Source organism: Bombus vancouverensis, chromosome 14 (genome assembly GCF_051014615.1).
Source record: "Bombus vancouverensis nearcticus chromosome 14, iyBomVanc1_principal, whole genome shotgun sequence".
NCBI classification, from domain to species: Eukaryota; Metazoa; Arthropoda; class Insecta; order Hymenoptera; family Apidae; genus Bombus; species Bombus vancouverensis.
The window spans coordinates 7,368,103-7,386,020 of NC_134924.1; the positions used below are offsets into that span (position 1 = coordinate 7,368,103).

Consider the following 17,918-nt stretch of genomic DNA (forward strand, 5'->3'; position numbering starts at 1 on the left):
AGGTACAACGATATGCAGAGGCACACACGAAGCGGGAAAATATTACGTGCGCCGCGGAACGAACAGGATAAATCGGTGCTTTGTATATACACTGGAACAAAGCGCGTAACTGTCTGCCCCGAGGTTTTATCCCCTGTGCGATGGAATCTTCGGACCAGAAGGGAGGACGACCGAAGACCTCTGCCGCGATCAAAGGATTTCGCTTCCTGCTTTACCGACTCCACTCTATCCCCAACGATATTGTGATTTTTCAATGGCCATGTTCATGAGCGTCTCACGTGCTCCAATTTGATCATCGTACAGCGAAACATCTGCACTTAGACGGCTTCAGGATTTCCATATCATTCTGTAAATAAGAAGGTGAAACAGTCGTCCAAGTGGAGCGAATAAATTCGATAAATAATCGTGGAAATTAACATGGTAGAGCGTCGGTTATTGCAGTAGCGAAATCGGCCGGACCCCTGGCCACGAGTCCTCGAACAGACTGACAGGAAATCCGGACTATCGACGAAAGAGAAGAGGAAGAGACACAATCGGTTCGAGATAATCCGGACGAGGGTCCTCTGTCGATACCCAGGAGGAGAACGTCGACGTCTGGCATCGATTTGCTATCCGGACGCTCGAAATGACGATACGTTCCATCGAGCTTTGCCCGATAAACGAAACCAATTCCACTCGTGCTGTAATTAACCGTAGCTGCAGCAACGATACAGCGCCAGCCGGAGGATAGCCCACCTCCGCTGCCGCCGCCGCGAAATCGGCAATAACTACCCCTTTTCTTCCCATTTTCCAGGCTGGTTCACTTTTTAGTCCTCTCGGCGTGCTTAGCCGCCACGCAAACTTCTGCCTAGGGGAACGCGGGCATTCTTCCCTCCCCCCCCCCTCTTCTCATCTTTCTTCGCGTCCTTTTTCTCGCTTTTCCGCCTCGCCACTGCCACGCTGTTCTTTGTCATCCCTTCGTCCCCCACCTATCGCCCCCAGCACACCGCCAGAAACAAAGCGGATTCCCAGGCGTAATAAAGAGACTCGGTCGATGCAAAAACGCCATCACCCAAGACTTTTTCCCTTTTCCACCCTTCCTGCTCCACCCCTTTCACCCTCCGCCCTCGATGTGACCGCTCCTCGATCGAAGGTTAGCCGAAAGGGAAGCGACCCCGATCTCGCCGCGACCTGCGGCTAGCAGTTTCTTCTCGTTTCCTTTTCTTGGTACAACGGCCGGCTCAACTTTCTCCGTTTGCGCGTCTCGAAGCCGCGCATCCTTAAACGCATTGCTGTTCGTAGCCAGACGGTGGCGGATGCGATCTCGCGCGACTCCTAACTCAAACGCAGAGTCCAATTGGTTGCACTATACCGCCGCATTGTACCGGAGAGTTAACGTAATTTTTCACAGTGGTTGATAAAGAGGCGAACGCTGGATAGCTGGTGGTTGGTCGCGTACAGAGAGCAGTCATTGCCACCATTGTCATCCTCGAACACGCGAAAGGAAGAAGATATTAATTCTGAAAATATTCGCTGGGAACTGTCGCTATATATACGTGGCGATAGAGTAGAAAAGCCTGACGGAGCCATCGATGAAAGATGGCGAAGAAACGCTCGGCTAAAAGCATGAAGCGAAGCGGCTTATTAAATATCGCGTAATAAACTCGAAACGACTTACAGGAGTTGTATTCGACAACTGCTTTTTAATTACTGTCATCCGGTTCTCGTCCTCCGTCTGTATCCCCATCTTTTCAATTCTCTTACGCTCTTTACGACGATTCCCTGCACGACGACTTCTTTCTCTCCTTTTCTCAAACGAAGCTTCTTCGAAGTTTCCCTTACAAGACGCATCCTTTGATATTAAGCGTAGGAAGATGTAATTTCGTTCGCGGGTATCAACCGGGGCAGGCAAGAATCGTCGAGAGGGAGAATCGTAATATGATTCTCGGAACAAATCGACGGATCGTTGGTAGCTAAAGACCGAGGACTGAAAAGGCAACGCCTCCCAGTGCACGCCCGCAGATCGAACGTCTTGGGAGGGGTTGGAACGCGCAGGGGAAGACAAAGACGGTGGCGAAACGAGAGACAAAGGGTTCTCGTCGTTCTAATTTCCAGGTCGCGTCGTGGAAGCTGCAGGAGCTCGGTCAAGGAGCGTCGGAGGACAGACAAAATGTTTACTGCAATTTCGGTAGTTACTGCTGGCGCGAGAGGATGTGGCGGGGGGATAGAGAGGAGCGAGAGAATTCAATTAAGGACGCCCGATGCGTTTAACACCCCGTAAAGCCAGACGAGAGGTGGCAAAAACCAGAGCGGGGCTTTCCTTCGAAACTCGCGGGATTTGCATGTGCACTGTGAAACGTTGGCAACCCCCTGCCCCCAGTACAGCAGCGGATGTCTCGTTCGGCGCGAGGGCAACCGTAAGCTGGCGTAGCTTACCCGATGGTCGCCTACCTCGTGCCGCTAAATAATTATTTTAGATTAAACTCTCGCTCGCTGCAAGACACTGGCCCGATATTAAAGTGATTTAATAGAATGCGGCCGGCGCGAAATTAGAAATTATAAATGGCCGCTGTTCGCCGCTGTAAATAACGCGAATTTTACGGGCGAACCGATTCGCGATTAAAACGATCGTACCTCTCCGCCTTTCCCTGGTTCGTCACACCACCAGCGTCCTTCCTCTTCGTCCCGTGTCCCGTCCTCTGCTTCGCCGGTTTTTCCCTCTGGAAATTCCCGCGAGATTCCGCAGGCCGTTTAATCGAAACGAAACGGAAGATAAATCTCGAGGCACGGCGCGGCCGGCAGATCCTCCAATTACGCGTAATGATGTAAAATCGTCGGGCGATAATGGGTCCCCGAGTTCACGACGCTGCCGAGACACGTGTTCTCTATTAATAGGCCCGCGCCGTTTTTATCCGGCCAGCGCACCGGTCTTCGCCACGCGGCGAGGAAAAAAGTCGAGAGAGGAAGAGGATGGGGAAGACGATGAAAAAGAGGAGGCGCGGTGGCAGACCGATGGCGCCTGTCACGGGTAAATACAGTTTTTTAACGGGCCGCTAAAGACAATAACAGAAACAGCGCGTCGTTCTATCGTCCGTCCCTCTTTCGTTGGTGCACCGAGAGAGCAAACCGTGAGCTACCTCTCGATCCGGAGCAACAGACCGGACGAACAGCAGCCCGAACCGATTACTCTAACCAACTGGTCTCACTTTTAACATCCGTCCCGATGATCCTACTCTCCTTTCCCTACCCTTGATTCTCCTTTGCGTTCTCTTTTCCCAACGTTCCGTGTCGCCGGCCTGGCCGATTTGCTCGACGATAAAGCTTAACGAGCGAGAGCGACGCGTACACTAAGCTCCGTTAGAGTCTCTCGCATAAATGAAATTTTAGAGAACGTGTGCGGGGATTACGGGAGGTCGTAAAACTTGGGTATATTTTAATAACGAGTTACCTCGTTAAAAAGTATAGAGCTAGAGCCGGGAGAAATCGTTTAATTGGTAGGAACGAACCGCGGTCGGTATCACTCGTACGCTATCACGTACCGATTCTCCGATTTTCTTCAAGACGGAAGAATCCTTAGGAATGGTCGCGCCACGACGATAATAAAACGAGCGACGGGGATTAATCGAGCCGCTGGCGAAGATTTATTGCTGTGAAAGAGGAAAAATGAAGCCTTTTGGTGTCCACGGGATCCACGGAGAATTGTAAAGGCTGGTTGCGGCAAACTACGCGTCGCAACTTATTCGAAAGTTACCTGTACGGTGCACGGGTGGAGAATATTGGCCGAACTACTTTAATTGGAATTCTTTCCTCATCTTCCGAATCGTTTCCAACCGAACGGAAAGTTAGAACTGCTATACGTGTTCCCGGATCGCTGTTAATAGTTGCCTTTCTTATTTCAACGTTTAAACATCGTACAGTAGGAGTATGGTCGTTTTTCTCTTTTAAGAACTTCTATCGCCGAGAGCCGAATTCCAGAGGGATATTTTGTCAAGAGATGATTTCTCACGAGGAAGAAGTTACACGACGACGAACGAAGAAGAGAGGAGGACAGCGCGAGATCTCGTTTTTGTCCCCGCACGTTCCCGATTCAATTTGCTGGCGTCGGATAAGGAGTTCCGGAATTTATCCCGCCTTAAAATCCCGTCCTTTCGATATGAATCGAGCAACCGTGGCTCCATGCTCTTTCTTCCACCGGTTCTTTTCTGCCACCTGTTCCGCCATTTCGACCGCCCTATTCAGGAATTTCTATTCCACCGGACTCATCAAACTCCCGATTCCGGTGGCCGCCGGTTAGTTCCATCGACTTGGGTTATGGCTTTTCGAGGAGAAGATTACTTTGCCTTGCTCGCGTTTCACGGTTCACCGTTAGGATACAAAATGGAAGCTAAAATGGAATATTCGAGTAGATACTTTCGGATGCGTGGATTACGCCGGGGAGTACTTGATAGGTGACGGAGGTACGCCAACTTTCTCAAAGATGGATGACCGTAGCAAACCAACGTAAGACTTCAAGATCAAACAGGAGAGTTAGGAATGCACGGCGCGGGTTGTATCAAGAATTAACGAACGTGGTGATGTGCCACGACGCGGCAGTTCCTTTACAGGTGCAAGTACGAAGTTGTACGAATCGTACGAAGTTCCGTAAGGAGCTCGATAAGAATCCTACATCGACGTTTTCGTACGATCGCTCGCCAATGATCGAACAATGGCTTTGGTCGATTGGAGAATTCGCGAGAATTCACGAAACGTTGTAGGAGTAACGGCAGGGATAATCGAAGGAATCGAACTTACCGGAATGGCGACGCAATCTTCGATCTCGGTGAGGGGCTCCTCCGAGCAAAAGGTGCCGTCGGTGAGGAAGGGTGGCCGAGGCGGTGGCGGCAACCGGAACTCGGGGGGTGGCCCGGGGCACTCAGGGCACTCCGTGCTCTCCAGCGTTTCCAGCTCCTCCATCCTCCACCTCAGCGTGCTGAAAACCACATGGAAAATCAACGCTCGATTAATCTTATTGACAGAACTATTAATCGGCACGTGGGAGAAGCTTTATCTCCTCCCCAAGGCTGCGCCGCCTCTCGTAATTTATTCTTCCTCTTTTCCTCTCGCGTGTAGGAGTAGCTTCCAACTAGCGCGGCATCGATCTTTTTTTTCACTTTTTTTCTCTCCTCCGAGCCCGAGTTGTTCGCGGGTCGAACGTTTTCCCCGGAACCCTGGAAACCGAGTTACCCTCGATGTTCCACCTGTCTACCCTTGGAATGCCGTGCAAAACGCCTGCACGGAAAACAATCTACGTGCGCTTCGCGGAAATCTCGTTATTCGGTGGAACAGCGATCGTACGTACGTGAACCGGACGTTCTTCTAACGAGAGACAAAGACGGAGAGCAAAGAACGGACGAAGAGGAAAAAAGAAAGCGTCGAAGAGAAGCTGCGGAACGGAAGGGACAGCGCTGGGCCGTCGGTCGGATAAACTCGTTAGCAACGGGTATCGTCGAGGGAAAACAGGCGGTGGCTACGGCGGTGGTCTAGGCGAAGCAAGGAGAACCGGAGCACGAGACTGGAGATTCCAGGCTTGAGAGAGAGAGAGAGAGAGAGAGAAAAAAAGAAAAGAGAAATGCCGGTTGACCGAGAAAGTTCGCGGCCGGGGGTTAAATTGATAACGGGCCAGGCTCCCAGCGGCGGCCGGAGAGTGGATTTCGCCGGCTAATTAAGAGATACGCGTCTGGTAGCCGGTTCTAATGGCCGCTGACCAGAGAATAGAGAGAGGGGAAACTCTTGACCGGTGCAACTCGTGCGCCAACAGGGTAAACGTGTTATTTTTTCTACGCACCGCATGCACAAACGCACACACGCGTCTATACAACCCCTCCCCATGGGGGAGGTATCTCGTTAGCATAGGAAGCACCTTTGGGTCAAGTCGTTCCAGCCGCTGCCGACTGGTTGTGGAACGGTCTCCATCTAGTCGGTATGCTAATACAGGGACTTAATTACAGTCTCATAATGAATCAGTCACGCCAGCGGTTCGTCTGCTCGCTACCTCCCATTCCTCCTCCCTCGTCCGGGCACACACGATTGTATTCTCTTGATTAATTGTTTCGGCCTCCCCGTAAGCACCGACGCCGCGACGTTCTAGCCGAGGATACACGGCGTATATCATCGAGACGGAATAGACGATCCGCCGATACGACGCCACCTCTATTCGTCATCCAACGCGTGATTTCGCTGATTGATTCCTCCCCTCATGCACTCTGACTTTCTTTAATCGACGTAGCGATACGCTGACGGTGAAAGCCTGCCGGAAACTCCGTGGGTGGGTGACACGACGCGGCAGTACTTTGTGCGATGAGTTTCGTATTTTTTAACACGCGCTAAGTCCAATGTAGCGAGGTTCTCCGTTTCTCGTATAATGAGACTGTTCTTGTTCAAGTGGACACCGGCTGCGGCGTAACTCTACGCTTCTCAAGCCGTTTGCGTATTCGAGGAACACTTGCCCGCTGGTAGCTCGTTCGAGTCGACAAGTGGAATGACTCACGAAAACGAGACGCAAAAAAATACTCCATTAGGGCTTGGCAAAACAGGGGACCTATTAACCTTCGTCCGTCATACTGCAAGTTTCGACTGACGATCGTTCGAACGTTTAACTCGATTCGTCGCCAGCTTAGGAAAACTGAAAAGGAAACATCCAGCAACCCTTTCCAAACAAACCCTCGATAGGTTAGATGATTTGTACGAAAGCAAAGTTGGAGACAGCAGCGTGGAAACAGACCGAGGCTCCACGATGTCGTTGACATTCGCTTGGAAACGACTTTGCACGGAAGTTAGGGCTCGTTCGAAGGTGTAACCAGAAGAGCGAGAGAGACGAAAACGGCGGAAAGAAAAAGGCATCGATGATGAAGAGCGTGTCGGGCCAGTATTTTGCACGTGGCGTAGCTAGACCAGAGGCAAAAGAATGGGTAGAGAGAGGTGGATCGAATAGAGGGAAGTGGGGGCGAGCGCCGTGTCGGTGGATAAAGTCGAGGAAGCAAAAGAGGAACACGTCCGCGCTCAGTTTAATAAACGCAGCGTTCCTTCCGTTCCGTTTCTTGGCTCGGCCGATATTCCAGCTCGACGCTGGCGACGTTGGAACCCCACGGTGCGTCTCCGTTTCTCCAGCATTCACTTGCTCGCTCTCGACCTCCGTTCTCCTCTCATTCATATGCAGAGCAGAATGCGGACGAGCAGCCAAGCGAGCGCCGTGAAGCGCTCATCTCATTTCTGGCTCGGTTCCGCGTTCACCAAATCTCCAGTTCGCGTGATTTTTATTTAATTCTGCCCGATACAATCCCTTACGGCGTCGCCACGCTGCTTTTTCAGCGCCGCTTCTCGCCGTGCTACGGATCGCATTCTGTTCTCGCGTTTTCACGAGCGTCGAAACTCAACCGATGGAATCTCGACGTGAAAATACGATTACGCCGTACAATTTCGAATAATTTCGAATTCCTCCGTTGTATCCGCGCGAGGTTAAAATCGTGGTCGGCGAAATTTGCGCCACCGTAGATTGGAACAAAGAATACCTCGCGCAATTTGCCAAGAAACCGAACGTCGCGGGAGATGTAGTTTACCAGCGCCTGCACGACGAGCTTTTCGCGCAACGAAGGGTCTGCGGATCAAAATATACAAAAGCAAGATAGGGGAGTGGTGGCAGACGGGGAAATTGAATGGCGGAGACCGGCACAATACCGTCTCGCGGAGCCTATCGGTATTTTCCAGGCGAACAGGAAACCGCGTCTTCCGCGCGTTAAATATTCGTCGGCCGACGAAGCCCGATGGGATTGCGGCTTTTCGCAGATAGAAAAACACCGTCTGATATCCACCAGCGTAAAAGCCACCAAACACCCTTACCCTACCTTCTTTTCTGTCTCTGTATTCTAAGAAAAAAAAAAGAAAAATATCTGATACCGAGTTTGATAAATTTAAGGACAAGTTACGAGCCGTAAAATGGAATTATCGAGAATTTGGCGTCCGAACGATGGAACCGCGGCAAAGAACAATATGTCATCCATTGTATTTCGAGGCAGAAGAGAAAGCATCGTTGACGGGGAAAAAAGCGAGGCTGAAGCAAAAATTTATTCGAGGGTTAATTGGAAGTGCGCCGCGCGATTTCGCGCGATAAATCTCGCCGGTCGCGTCTAGGAGCCACGAGGGACAACCTCTTTCTCAAAATAGTCTGGAACAACGACGCGTCCAAGGCTGGACTGGAGCCGGACCGCGGCTGAAAATTCGGCCGGGCCCTGGAATTAGAAATGATGCGCGAAAAACAGGAAAGTGGACGTCGGTCCTAATGAAATTGTGCGCTCGAGAGTGGCCGTTCCTGAAAAAAAGCGCACAGTCCGGCTCACGCTCGTTGTACCGACACCCGCTACGCTAATAAATACGAATAGAGCAGCGGCTAGCCTAGCCAGCGATGGCTAATTTTGACGGAGAGAAACGCGATTTGGAAGTATGGCGATGGCCAGTGAATAAATAATACCGATACATGTGCATAGTAGCAGGAACAGGCCAGAAGTAATTATCACGTTAATTAAGTGTCACTATAAACCGCTGCGTCGAAGCGATAAGAGGATTACGCGGTGAAAAAATTCGAAGCGGAACGATCGTTGAAAGCTAGTGGAGAAAGTTTCTGTAACTAGATTATGTTGGCGTATAAATTAGAATCTGGACAAAACCGCGTCGTTTGGAATTATACGACGTAACCAAACGATCTCGACCATCTCCCTCTTTTGCAAACAGAGATTTTTTAACGTCTCCGTGATGAAATGACGAGAATTGAGTGACTTTTGCTGGATGGTCTTGGCCATGGCCCAAAACGAGCACGTAAAACCGTGTCTTCGCGCCACTGACACGCGTGGTAATTTCATTATGAAAATCCGACGAACCTTACGCGTTGGTGAGCGACACGCAGGAAAATATATTCGCGGTGTGACGGGACTGAAACGGTAGCATGGAAAAAGAACGGTGGTCGCGATACGAAATAGCGGACATTCGGTGGGAAGGGGCGAGATTTCGTGAACCGCGTCGCGCGAAATTTCATAACGTTGCCGCCCTTGCACCGAAATTCACCACGTTCACCATTTTCCCGAAACGAATGTCGCCGTGACTCGTATTTATAGTCGACCGTGGCTTCGTTTAACGTACTTCGTTGGACAACGAACAGCTTTCATTTACGAAACGAATCGCCATCATCGATTAAACGCGAAGCATCTTGAAAGATTCAGAAAATCGATCGTTAAAATTCAACGACGAAACGGAGATTCGACTGGAAATTTGTAGAGAACATAAAGATGTTTGGCTCGTTCCGGTGATAATGAGTTCTAGCAATCGCTTAAATAACCAATTACTGTGAATCAAACGCAACCTTGCAACGTTGCGGAAATTGCGTTAATTTATTTTCGAGACTGTTAACTACCAAAATTTTCGTATAATCGTTTAAAAAAGAGGCTATGGAAAAGACAAATGCCTGCGCGTTCATTGATCCATAATTTAGCCTTTCGCGAACAAGTTTTGGTGGAAAAAGGAAGAAGGAAAGAAGCAGAGAGAGAGAGAGAGAGAGAGAGACGAGGTTTCCCCAGGGACGGCGAAAGTAGACGAGATTAATTTGGAACGTCTCGAGATTTTGACGCGCGATTCGACGCCAGAAACTTTGGGCGTTAATTATTATCGTTGCGCTCTCCGGCTCCGGTACGGTATTTCGTTTCATCGCTGCATCCATCGTTACCAGCGGAGAGAGCAGAGAACTTTGAAACATTTACGAGCAACGTCGATTCGACGAGCTTCAAAGTTCATCGCGACTGCTATAAGCTGCAGGCAATGGGAAAAAAGTACGAGAGCGGACCTTGGAGCGTAAAGTACGGTTTCAGTGACGCGTTTCTTCCTTCGCTCGTGTCTGCTCCAACAGACAATTACAGCGGTCAGGAATCCAATACTTTCCGCTCCGAGAACCGCAGAAACGGCGTTAATCTCGTTCGATGTTCTCCAGCGAAACAACGGTTTGCAAGTGCGTTTGGTCTCCGTGGTAATTGCGCAAATACGCTCGTTAACGAACGAGAATGGAAAAGGTAGGAAAGAGAAAGCCTAACGTTTCTTCTGTCTTGAGTGACGACCGAATAATTTCCTGTCGATGGTTAAAAGGAAAAACAAGCAAACGTTTAATTGCAAACAATAAAGTAACTAAATCGTCGCACGAGTTAGCACGGCTGCGGCTGAAATTGAGAATAAAGAACGTGAAACGTGTACGGTGCGTTGGCCCGATGCTGTGGAAAGCGTCGAAGCGCACGATCGGAAATCGGCTCGCGTAGGCGTGCAGTCTGTCGACAGGGGACTGGCATTTGCGTTTTCGGTTGGCATACGCGCGGCGAACACCGAACAGTGTCGCATTATTTCAGCATTAGCTTCGCTTACCGAGCTCCGTATCCACCGCCAGCGGTTAAGTGATACAAACTCTACCAACGCACGCATTCCCTGTTCCTGATACACGCAGTGCCTAGCTGCACCCGATACACGTCACAAAGATGATTATTGCTGTTTGCAAACAGCCGGCACGCCGCTAATACCAACGATGGTGTCGACTTTGTCGTCTCGTTCAGCCATCTATATACGCCTTTCTCTCTGTCATGAGAACACTTACGGGTTTAAAAGTATCTTCTCGACAGCACAAAGAGCCACGGATTCGGAATATCATCGGAGAGACCATAAAGGCCAAAGGTGAACGTTTTTGAACGATATTCTCCACCCACGGCGTTCCCAATTTGTCCGCTTTCTCTCGCGTCCAGAGTCTGCCATCAATTGTTATCCTCGCGAACGACGCGTGGCGTGCTCGACCCACGCTGAAGATCCATTTCGCCGAGCTTCGAGGCACGCGGTTCCGATTTACCATTCTTGGCGACTCTTTCGAAACTCTGCTCGACCGATGGAAAATTTCCACCGACTGCGCGAATCCCAGTCCCGTGAAATCGTTCGAGGAGCTCGCGACTCGCTGCAATTCAGCGCGTAGTATAGGTCCGTTTCAACGATTCTTTTCTTCGTTCGCCAGCGGAGCTAATCCGGAGTGGCAATTAATCCCGGAGGACGGTAACCGAGTTATCGGTACGTCTGGCGTTGCTGGCGAGAAACGAGCGAAACATATCATCCCCCGGAGCGCTTCTTCTTAGTCGACGACGATAAAAGGAGCTCCGGTGTTCTATGACGCAATGTTTAATGCAACGTAATTCCGCTACGTCATGCACGCACGAGAAAGGGAGAAAGAAGGAGCAGACTTGCGCATGTAGCCATGGTGCACGGTCACGGGAACATAACTCACGCGGAAAAGACTCAAGACGACCTCATCTCTATGTTAATCTTCCCTTCCCCGTGGCCCAGCGGCGTTGTACCGACGCGCGCCTCCTTCTTTCTTCCCTTCTTTCTCGCGGCTCGTTTATACGAGGATCGCCGATTACCGGCTTCAACTGGTCGGACCACACCGAACGACGCGACTCGCGGAGACTGAACGTGCAAGCTCGCTGTACCACGCGAATAAAGATCGGAATAGGTGTTCCTTGGCGCGCGACTGGTATGGTTGAAATTGGCGATAATTGCCAAGAGCAAGTTGCCAACGATGAAACCCTTTCGCGCTGGCGCGACCGTGTACCGGCTTATTATCTCGCGCGACATTCTGTGTCGCCAAGGAGCCTCGTCGCGCGTATGATAATGCGATCGCCCATAATGGCTGATGAATTTGCACCTTAAGTGGCTTTATTTTGATCGAACGAGATCGGGCTGGTATAATGAATGGAAATTAAGATGGAGCGACTGGGACGAGTCCAACGAGTAGGTACTTTTCAAGACTGGAAAGAACGAGTGCGACGTCAAGATATACAGTACATGTGGTAACAAGCGAAGAAGTTAATTCGCGTGAAAATCGTTATTTTGCGACTAGAGGCTGGCTACGCCACGAGGCGCCACAAAAAGCTCGATCACACGCTGTAAGGTTCGTTTTATGTCCCCGCAAAACGTTCCCATAGCGAAGTACACCTGGCGTGTAATAAATATTTATCGCGCTATAAACGAAAATCGTATCGATCCACGCCTGGAACGCCTGTCGCGCGAATTCCACATTTTCTGTCCATTTACCAGTGCGCGTTAATGCGCGACTACCGGCGCGGAACGTCCAACTTTCCACTGACGGTTTTTGCTCCTGTCTAACCGCGACTCTGCCGCGATTTCGAAGCTAGAACCGAGGCAGCGCGCGATTCCAGCGTACCGAGGCCATGTTTAACCGCACGAACGGCTCCTGACAATGCCTATTAGCGAGTTACGAGAGGGCAGACTCTCGCACGAGAGCATTTTTCGTATCATCTGATAACGAGGCAGTCGCGTTCCTTGCGCACCGGCCCGGACGCGCAATTATTCCAGCCGAATTTTCGCCCGGGCCCCGCTCATTATGATTATGCATGCAGCCGGGATCGTTTCCGGCGGTATCTCCGCGAGAAAATTGCTGCAACGTGCGTAAGGGACGTTATTTATAGGTGGACGCGGACGGCAGGAAGGGTGGCGGTGCGCTTACGAAACGAAGGGTCGAGCGAAGGGCGCGGCTACGCCCGCAGCACTCGATTATTTCTGCGATGGCAGCGCGCGTGCAACGACCAACCCTTCCTCCGCTTCTTCTCTTTTTCTCCCTTTGTCTCTTGCTCTTTCCACTTGCTGCTGTCCGCCTAACTTTCGTGCGATTCCGAATCGGCCGTGGTTCGCTTTTAATTAGGGGACACCGACGAATTTAATAATTCTGCCCTTGAATGGCCGCGCGACACCGGCTGCTCTCGATGATCCTCCGGTTCGTTTCTGTCTGGCCTGATCTGTACTATTTTTCCTTTCTTTTCCTTCCTTGTTCTTTTTTTTTTTTTTTTTTAATTCAGTGCCACTGTTTCGTGGAATTGTGTCTCTTTTAAGAGGAAGAGAGGGAAGGGAGAAACTGTCGTTGGGAAAGCTGCCAGACCGAGGCAAGTTTTGTACCGAGGAACTACCGGTTGAAAGGCAGAAACACCGATAATTCCTCTAATCGAATAACTAATCAACCTTTATGCCTCGTTCTTCTTGATGGAACGCTTCCGTCGTTTTCTCCCCCGGCATTAATTCTCCGTTAGAAGATCGTAATCTTTTTACCAGATTACGACGGGGTAGGAGATTGAATAGGTGCGGACGCGAAATTACCTGCCGCGTGAAAAGGCTTAAAGCGACCCTGACTGCGAGGAGCGTGTCTGGCGTGTAATATTTCACCGCTCCGCTTCCTAGACGCGTGTAATACCTGCGGTGCATCGCGCGCGATCTGTCCCGTCTAATAAATAAATAATGGCGACAATTTCTTCTGCAGGGGATTCCAGTTTCTTCGGGATTTAGGTCTCCTAGGGGCAGAGGTGGACACACAATGGAGGACGAGATGAGAAAAAAGTAGCATCGGATCGAGGAGAAGAAGAGCCGACAGTCGGATAGGACGCGAGGTACCGAAGTATTTATAAGGCCAATAAGCTATCAGAAAGCTATTAAAAGTTTTTCGCAATCCAGAAATAACCTCTGCGCCCACCGCTATTCCCTGGCGGGTGATCTCTCTCGTTCGTAACATTTCCCAAGATCCGTCGGAGTTACGCGTTGCCGCGATGCGTACCGTCTCACGCACAGTTCTTCCCTTTGTTCCACCAAACGTCTCTCCTTTTCCAGACACGTTACCCGACGTCGAATCGAGGATATCCAGGAAAATCGTACGTTCTCTTGGATACCTCACCTTCCGCTTTCAACCCCATCGAATTGCAGACGATGGGATATTTCGAACTCATCCAGGCAATTTTTCATTGGATTCCTTTGTACCCGAGGATCGTTCCGCCGCGTCGACTCTTCTTTCCCGTCTTGGAAATTTTCCTCTTCCAGTTCGTGGCAGTAAAAACAATAAAAAGCCAAGATCCCCGCTTATCTCAAAATGGACGGATTCTATTATATTCTGAATCATGTACGTAGCTAGGAAGAAAGAACTATACCTGCTATTTATTATACCGTCTGTCAGTATTCGAAGATAAGAAATATCATCGATCCTCGACGGGATAGATCGATAGCGGCGCCTGTGAACGTAAGCGCGAGCGTAGGCGCCCAGCGTACAATAAAATCTGGGCATGGCCGCAAATAGCGGTCAGGGGGAAAGAAACGTGTAAATTCGTAAGACTTAACGATCCGTAAATCTGTGGGCATCGGGAAATACGCGGGCCGCCTACGCGCTATAATTTTCCCTCGTAACGATCCGCGTTCGCGCGAATTCGCAAGTAGACGACGCGAGTCGTAAATAAAGCGCGTGTAAACGACGTTTGTCACGGTGTCCTATAAGTCTTCGCGATTTAATACCAGCGATTTCTTTCTTCGTATCGTCTTCGACCGACACGGCGTAAAAAGCGTGGAACAAGAAATCGGTAGGAATCTCCACTGCGGTGTCTAGCGATCGTTCGTTCTCTCCCGCGAGATCGCATCGAGATCATCGATATCGATCGCTCGAGTTTCGGGATAAATTTATGAAACGCATTACGCGTAGTCATCGACGATTCCGCGCGTCGAGTGCTCTTTAAATATTTGTAGTTTGACGAGTCGCCATCGATTTGCCGATGATACAGCGACAGGGAGTGTTTGTAGACACGCGAAGACAGAAGAGAATGCGCGATGGGGGTTAAAATGACAGTCGGCAATCTCGCAGGATCATCCCGTCTCTCAACCGGCATCGATACTCTCGTCACGAGTGTCGCCAGCGTGGAACGCCGGTGTTCAGCCTCCCAGAAACTCGCAGCCCTCGAAACTGTCGCGAAACTCCCCTGTTCGCGGCCCATAGAAACAAAGTTCGCACCCTCTTCGGTCAGCGGTTATACGAAGCAGCGAAATACGACGAGGGTCGTCGGTTCCCACCTCTCTCGTTTCGTTTCGTTTCCTTCTCGATTGCAGGATTCATTCTACGTCGTCGTGGATATATCGTTTAGCGCTGGCGATCAAACGAATCCGGCGAAGCGAATTTAGAGGCCGTACGGCTGAAAATCATGGCCGTACACGGTAACGGGAGAAAATCGTTCTACTCTGGCATAAGTTAACTCAATTTTCCAATATCCAAGTTTAGCGAGCGACCAGGGAGTACGGCGTACCCCGGGCCACTTTCGCCAAACTCCGTCGTTAAACCGTTGGCCCCATTACCGATATTGCGCCCCGCGAACCAACGCCATCGTATTTCCATTTGACGCGGATCTATCGGTATAATTTCACCGCTTGCGAGTAAAGCATCGCGTTAGAAGGGAAGGCAACGGGACATCTAAAACTACTCCCGGCCACCCTCCTCCACTCGTGCGTCCTCGTAACCACCCTCGTAACTTTCTTCCATCCTTCCTTCCTTCCTCTTTCGGCCGTGGAACGTCGTTACACGCCCCATGGGGAGAACTTTTGCACGCACGTGTTTCGCGTTTCTCACCGGCGCGGTGCTTTATTAAACCCAGACCCTCCGGCAAGGGTACCGACTTCCAGAGAGTCCTCCCCCGCTAATCAGGTATTCGGTGACACGAGGGTGCGGGAGCAGGTGTCGCCGGCGTCTGTGCGTTGCATGCCGGTTCGGTAACCCCTGCAAGATTTCGCTTGAAACCGAGTTTACGATCGGAGAACCTTCGTTGCAGTGTTTAGCAACTGGAACGTCGGTTTATCAGCCTTTAACTGGTGGCTCGTTAACGTCTCGTATTTTTTACCAACGCTGTTCTACCGAATCATCGGAAACGAGGAATTCCAGCAGACTCGGGCAGACTCGCGTTGTCAATTGAGTCGTTTAGCTTTCGACCGTTATCTAGCTAGGTATTTGTTCTAGAAACGAGAAAACATTAACATTCCTGCGTGACGCGTCAGGCCGACGAGTTTCAGTGGCAATTGGTATTATCGGGAAAAAGAACAATTCAAACGTTACAAAGCGATAACGACTATCGTCGTGGTATTTCGGTATTCGTTGTTTGCGTCATCGAAGAGAACGTGTGGCTCTGAGCGAAAAGTCGACCCGCGTGGCCCGATGGTGTACCGGCCGCGATGTGCTTCCATCTGCCGCCCATCCCGTGGACTATCCATCGCCAAGAGCGCGACCAGCTCGTCTTTTCGAGCGGAGTTCATCGTGGAATATTTACGCGCAACCGTGGATTTATTCAACGAATTTGACGCTCGATTATGACGCGCCTTCTCTCCGCCAAGCAACGGGAACTTTCCCATGATTTTGCCAGGGAAACGAAGGCGGAGAGATTTATATGCTGAAGCGGTCATCGAGCTCGTCTCTCTCGGATTAACGCTAGAACTACCATACCAGTCAAATTGAATGGTTTTAGAACTCTATTTTAAAATTCCTACTTCGTGTTATATTTCTTTTCGCAATGATGCAACGACTTTCGCAACGATAACTAAAAGAACAATATAATGAATTTTATTTTGTTTTTTATGTAATCAAACTCAAAATAATTTTGTATCACGGCTACTTATAAAAATGCCAGTTAACATGACTGGTACTTGTCAAAGCGTAAAAGGGTCTTGCGATCTGTTTATCGAACCCCAATTGAACAGTTTCCTCGTTTTGTACAATTTGCCCACGCGTTTTTAAAATTTTCACTGCGTATCGTTCAATACGATGATATCAGTTATCAGGAAGGTTCTGGACCTAACGTTAGAAATATCACAGCAGTCGAAATGACTGGTTCTACGATTTTATAAATTTGTCAACCCTCGTTCAGGGATCGTAGTCCCAGATGGATTAATAATACCAAAAATGTATTACATAACATGGAATTCCTTCTGTAAGAAAGTAATAAATCAATAAATATACAAATATTCTATTATTACGGATTTTTTAAAGACCAGACCATTTTCACTGGTTTTGGTACAAAATAGTTTGCTGTTAACTATCGGTAGTTCTAGTGTTAACGCGCTACACGATGCTTTGCGACGAACACAAACGAGTTTATATTTCCAGCTCGATTTTAGCTAACGCGGTATCGTCTGTTCTACTGTATGTATATATGAACCAGCAACTTTTTCAACTGCGATCGCCTTTGGAAATCTGATTCCAATCGAGCTACCCTGTCTGCAATTAGAGACCCATTGATGTCCATCAATATTTAAGCTTTGCAACGTTAGAACGATTTTCACGATACATACGTATACGGTTTTCTTTCTGCCTTTAATTATCGGCGCGTGATCGTTTTCGAAAAAGACATACGCGCAAAGAGGAAGAGGATCGAAATTCGAAGAAGAAACGGGCGCAAAGTGATGGGAAGAAAAAGCGACGTTCGCAGAGGGTCGAGACGCGGTTTGGTGCGCAGTCAAAATAAACCGTGCCGCGTCTCGAACAGAAAACGAACTCCCCCGGTGCTGGTCTGGCTCGAATTTTCGCCGTGAACTCTCGCCCCATAAGTTCCTAATAACTGTCAGCGACAGGCGCGCTCGCTACACCACCCGATCCTGACCGAGTTCGTGGGAGTCTCGAGATTATTTCTAATTTCATCTGCTTTCGTTCGGTGGCATGACCTCGCGCGCATAGAGAGCAACTCGCGTCGTTCGTCGTAACTCGTTTAAATCGTATCGCGGCGGAAACGTTCCTCTTCGAGCGTACCGGCGAGCACGTTTTAACGGTTGCCAGTCCGAAAAGTATCACGATGCTAGTGCTTCGTCCCGACAGACACGGTTCCGGTAATTTCGCAAATGGAACGAGCGCATTTCCGGCGCTGCCTGGCCCCTGGATTCGCTTAATTATCGCGATGAAAATTCTCCATTATGCTGGGTAATCGAGAGTAAACATACCCGTGATTCGATGGAAATTAACCAACAGGTGAACGAACACGAGCCCTCGCCATTGAAAAGGCCGAACAAGCAGAACCGACGACGGTGCCGATTTAATT

The 17,918-nt window shown here is 49.8% G+C and overlaps 1 protein-coding gene across 2 annotated transcripts in view; it reads right to left on the minus strand.

The window, feature by feature from the left end:
* The window catches only part of pxb (putative Hedgehog signaling attenuator pxb), a 229,279-nt gene that overhangs the window by 52,080 nt on the left and 159,281 nt on the right, over positions 1–17,918 (minus strand). For both annotated transcript variants that reach the window (XM_033350283.2, XM_033350287.2), the window contains exon 3: positions 4,771–4,948. In XM_033350283.2, coding sequence (XP_033206174.1) covers positions 4,771–4,932 — 162 coding nt within the window. In that variant the 5' untranslated portion in view covers positions 4,933–4,948. The remainder of the gene's footprint in view (positions 1–4,770; positions 4,949–17,918) is intronic.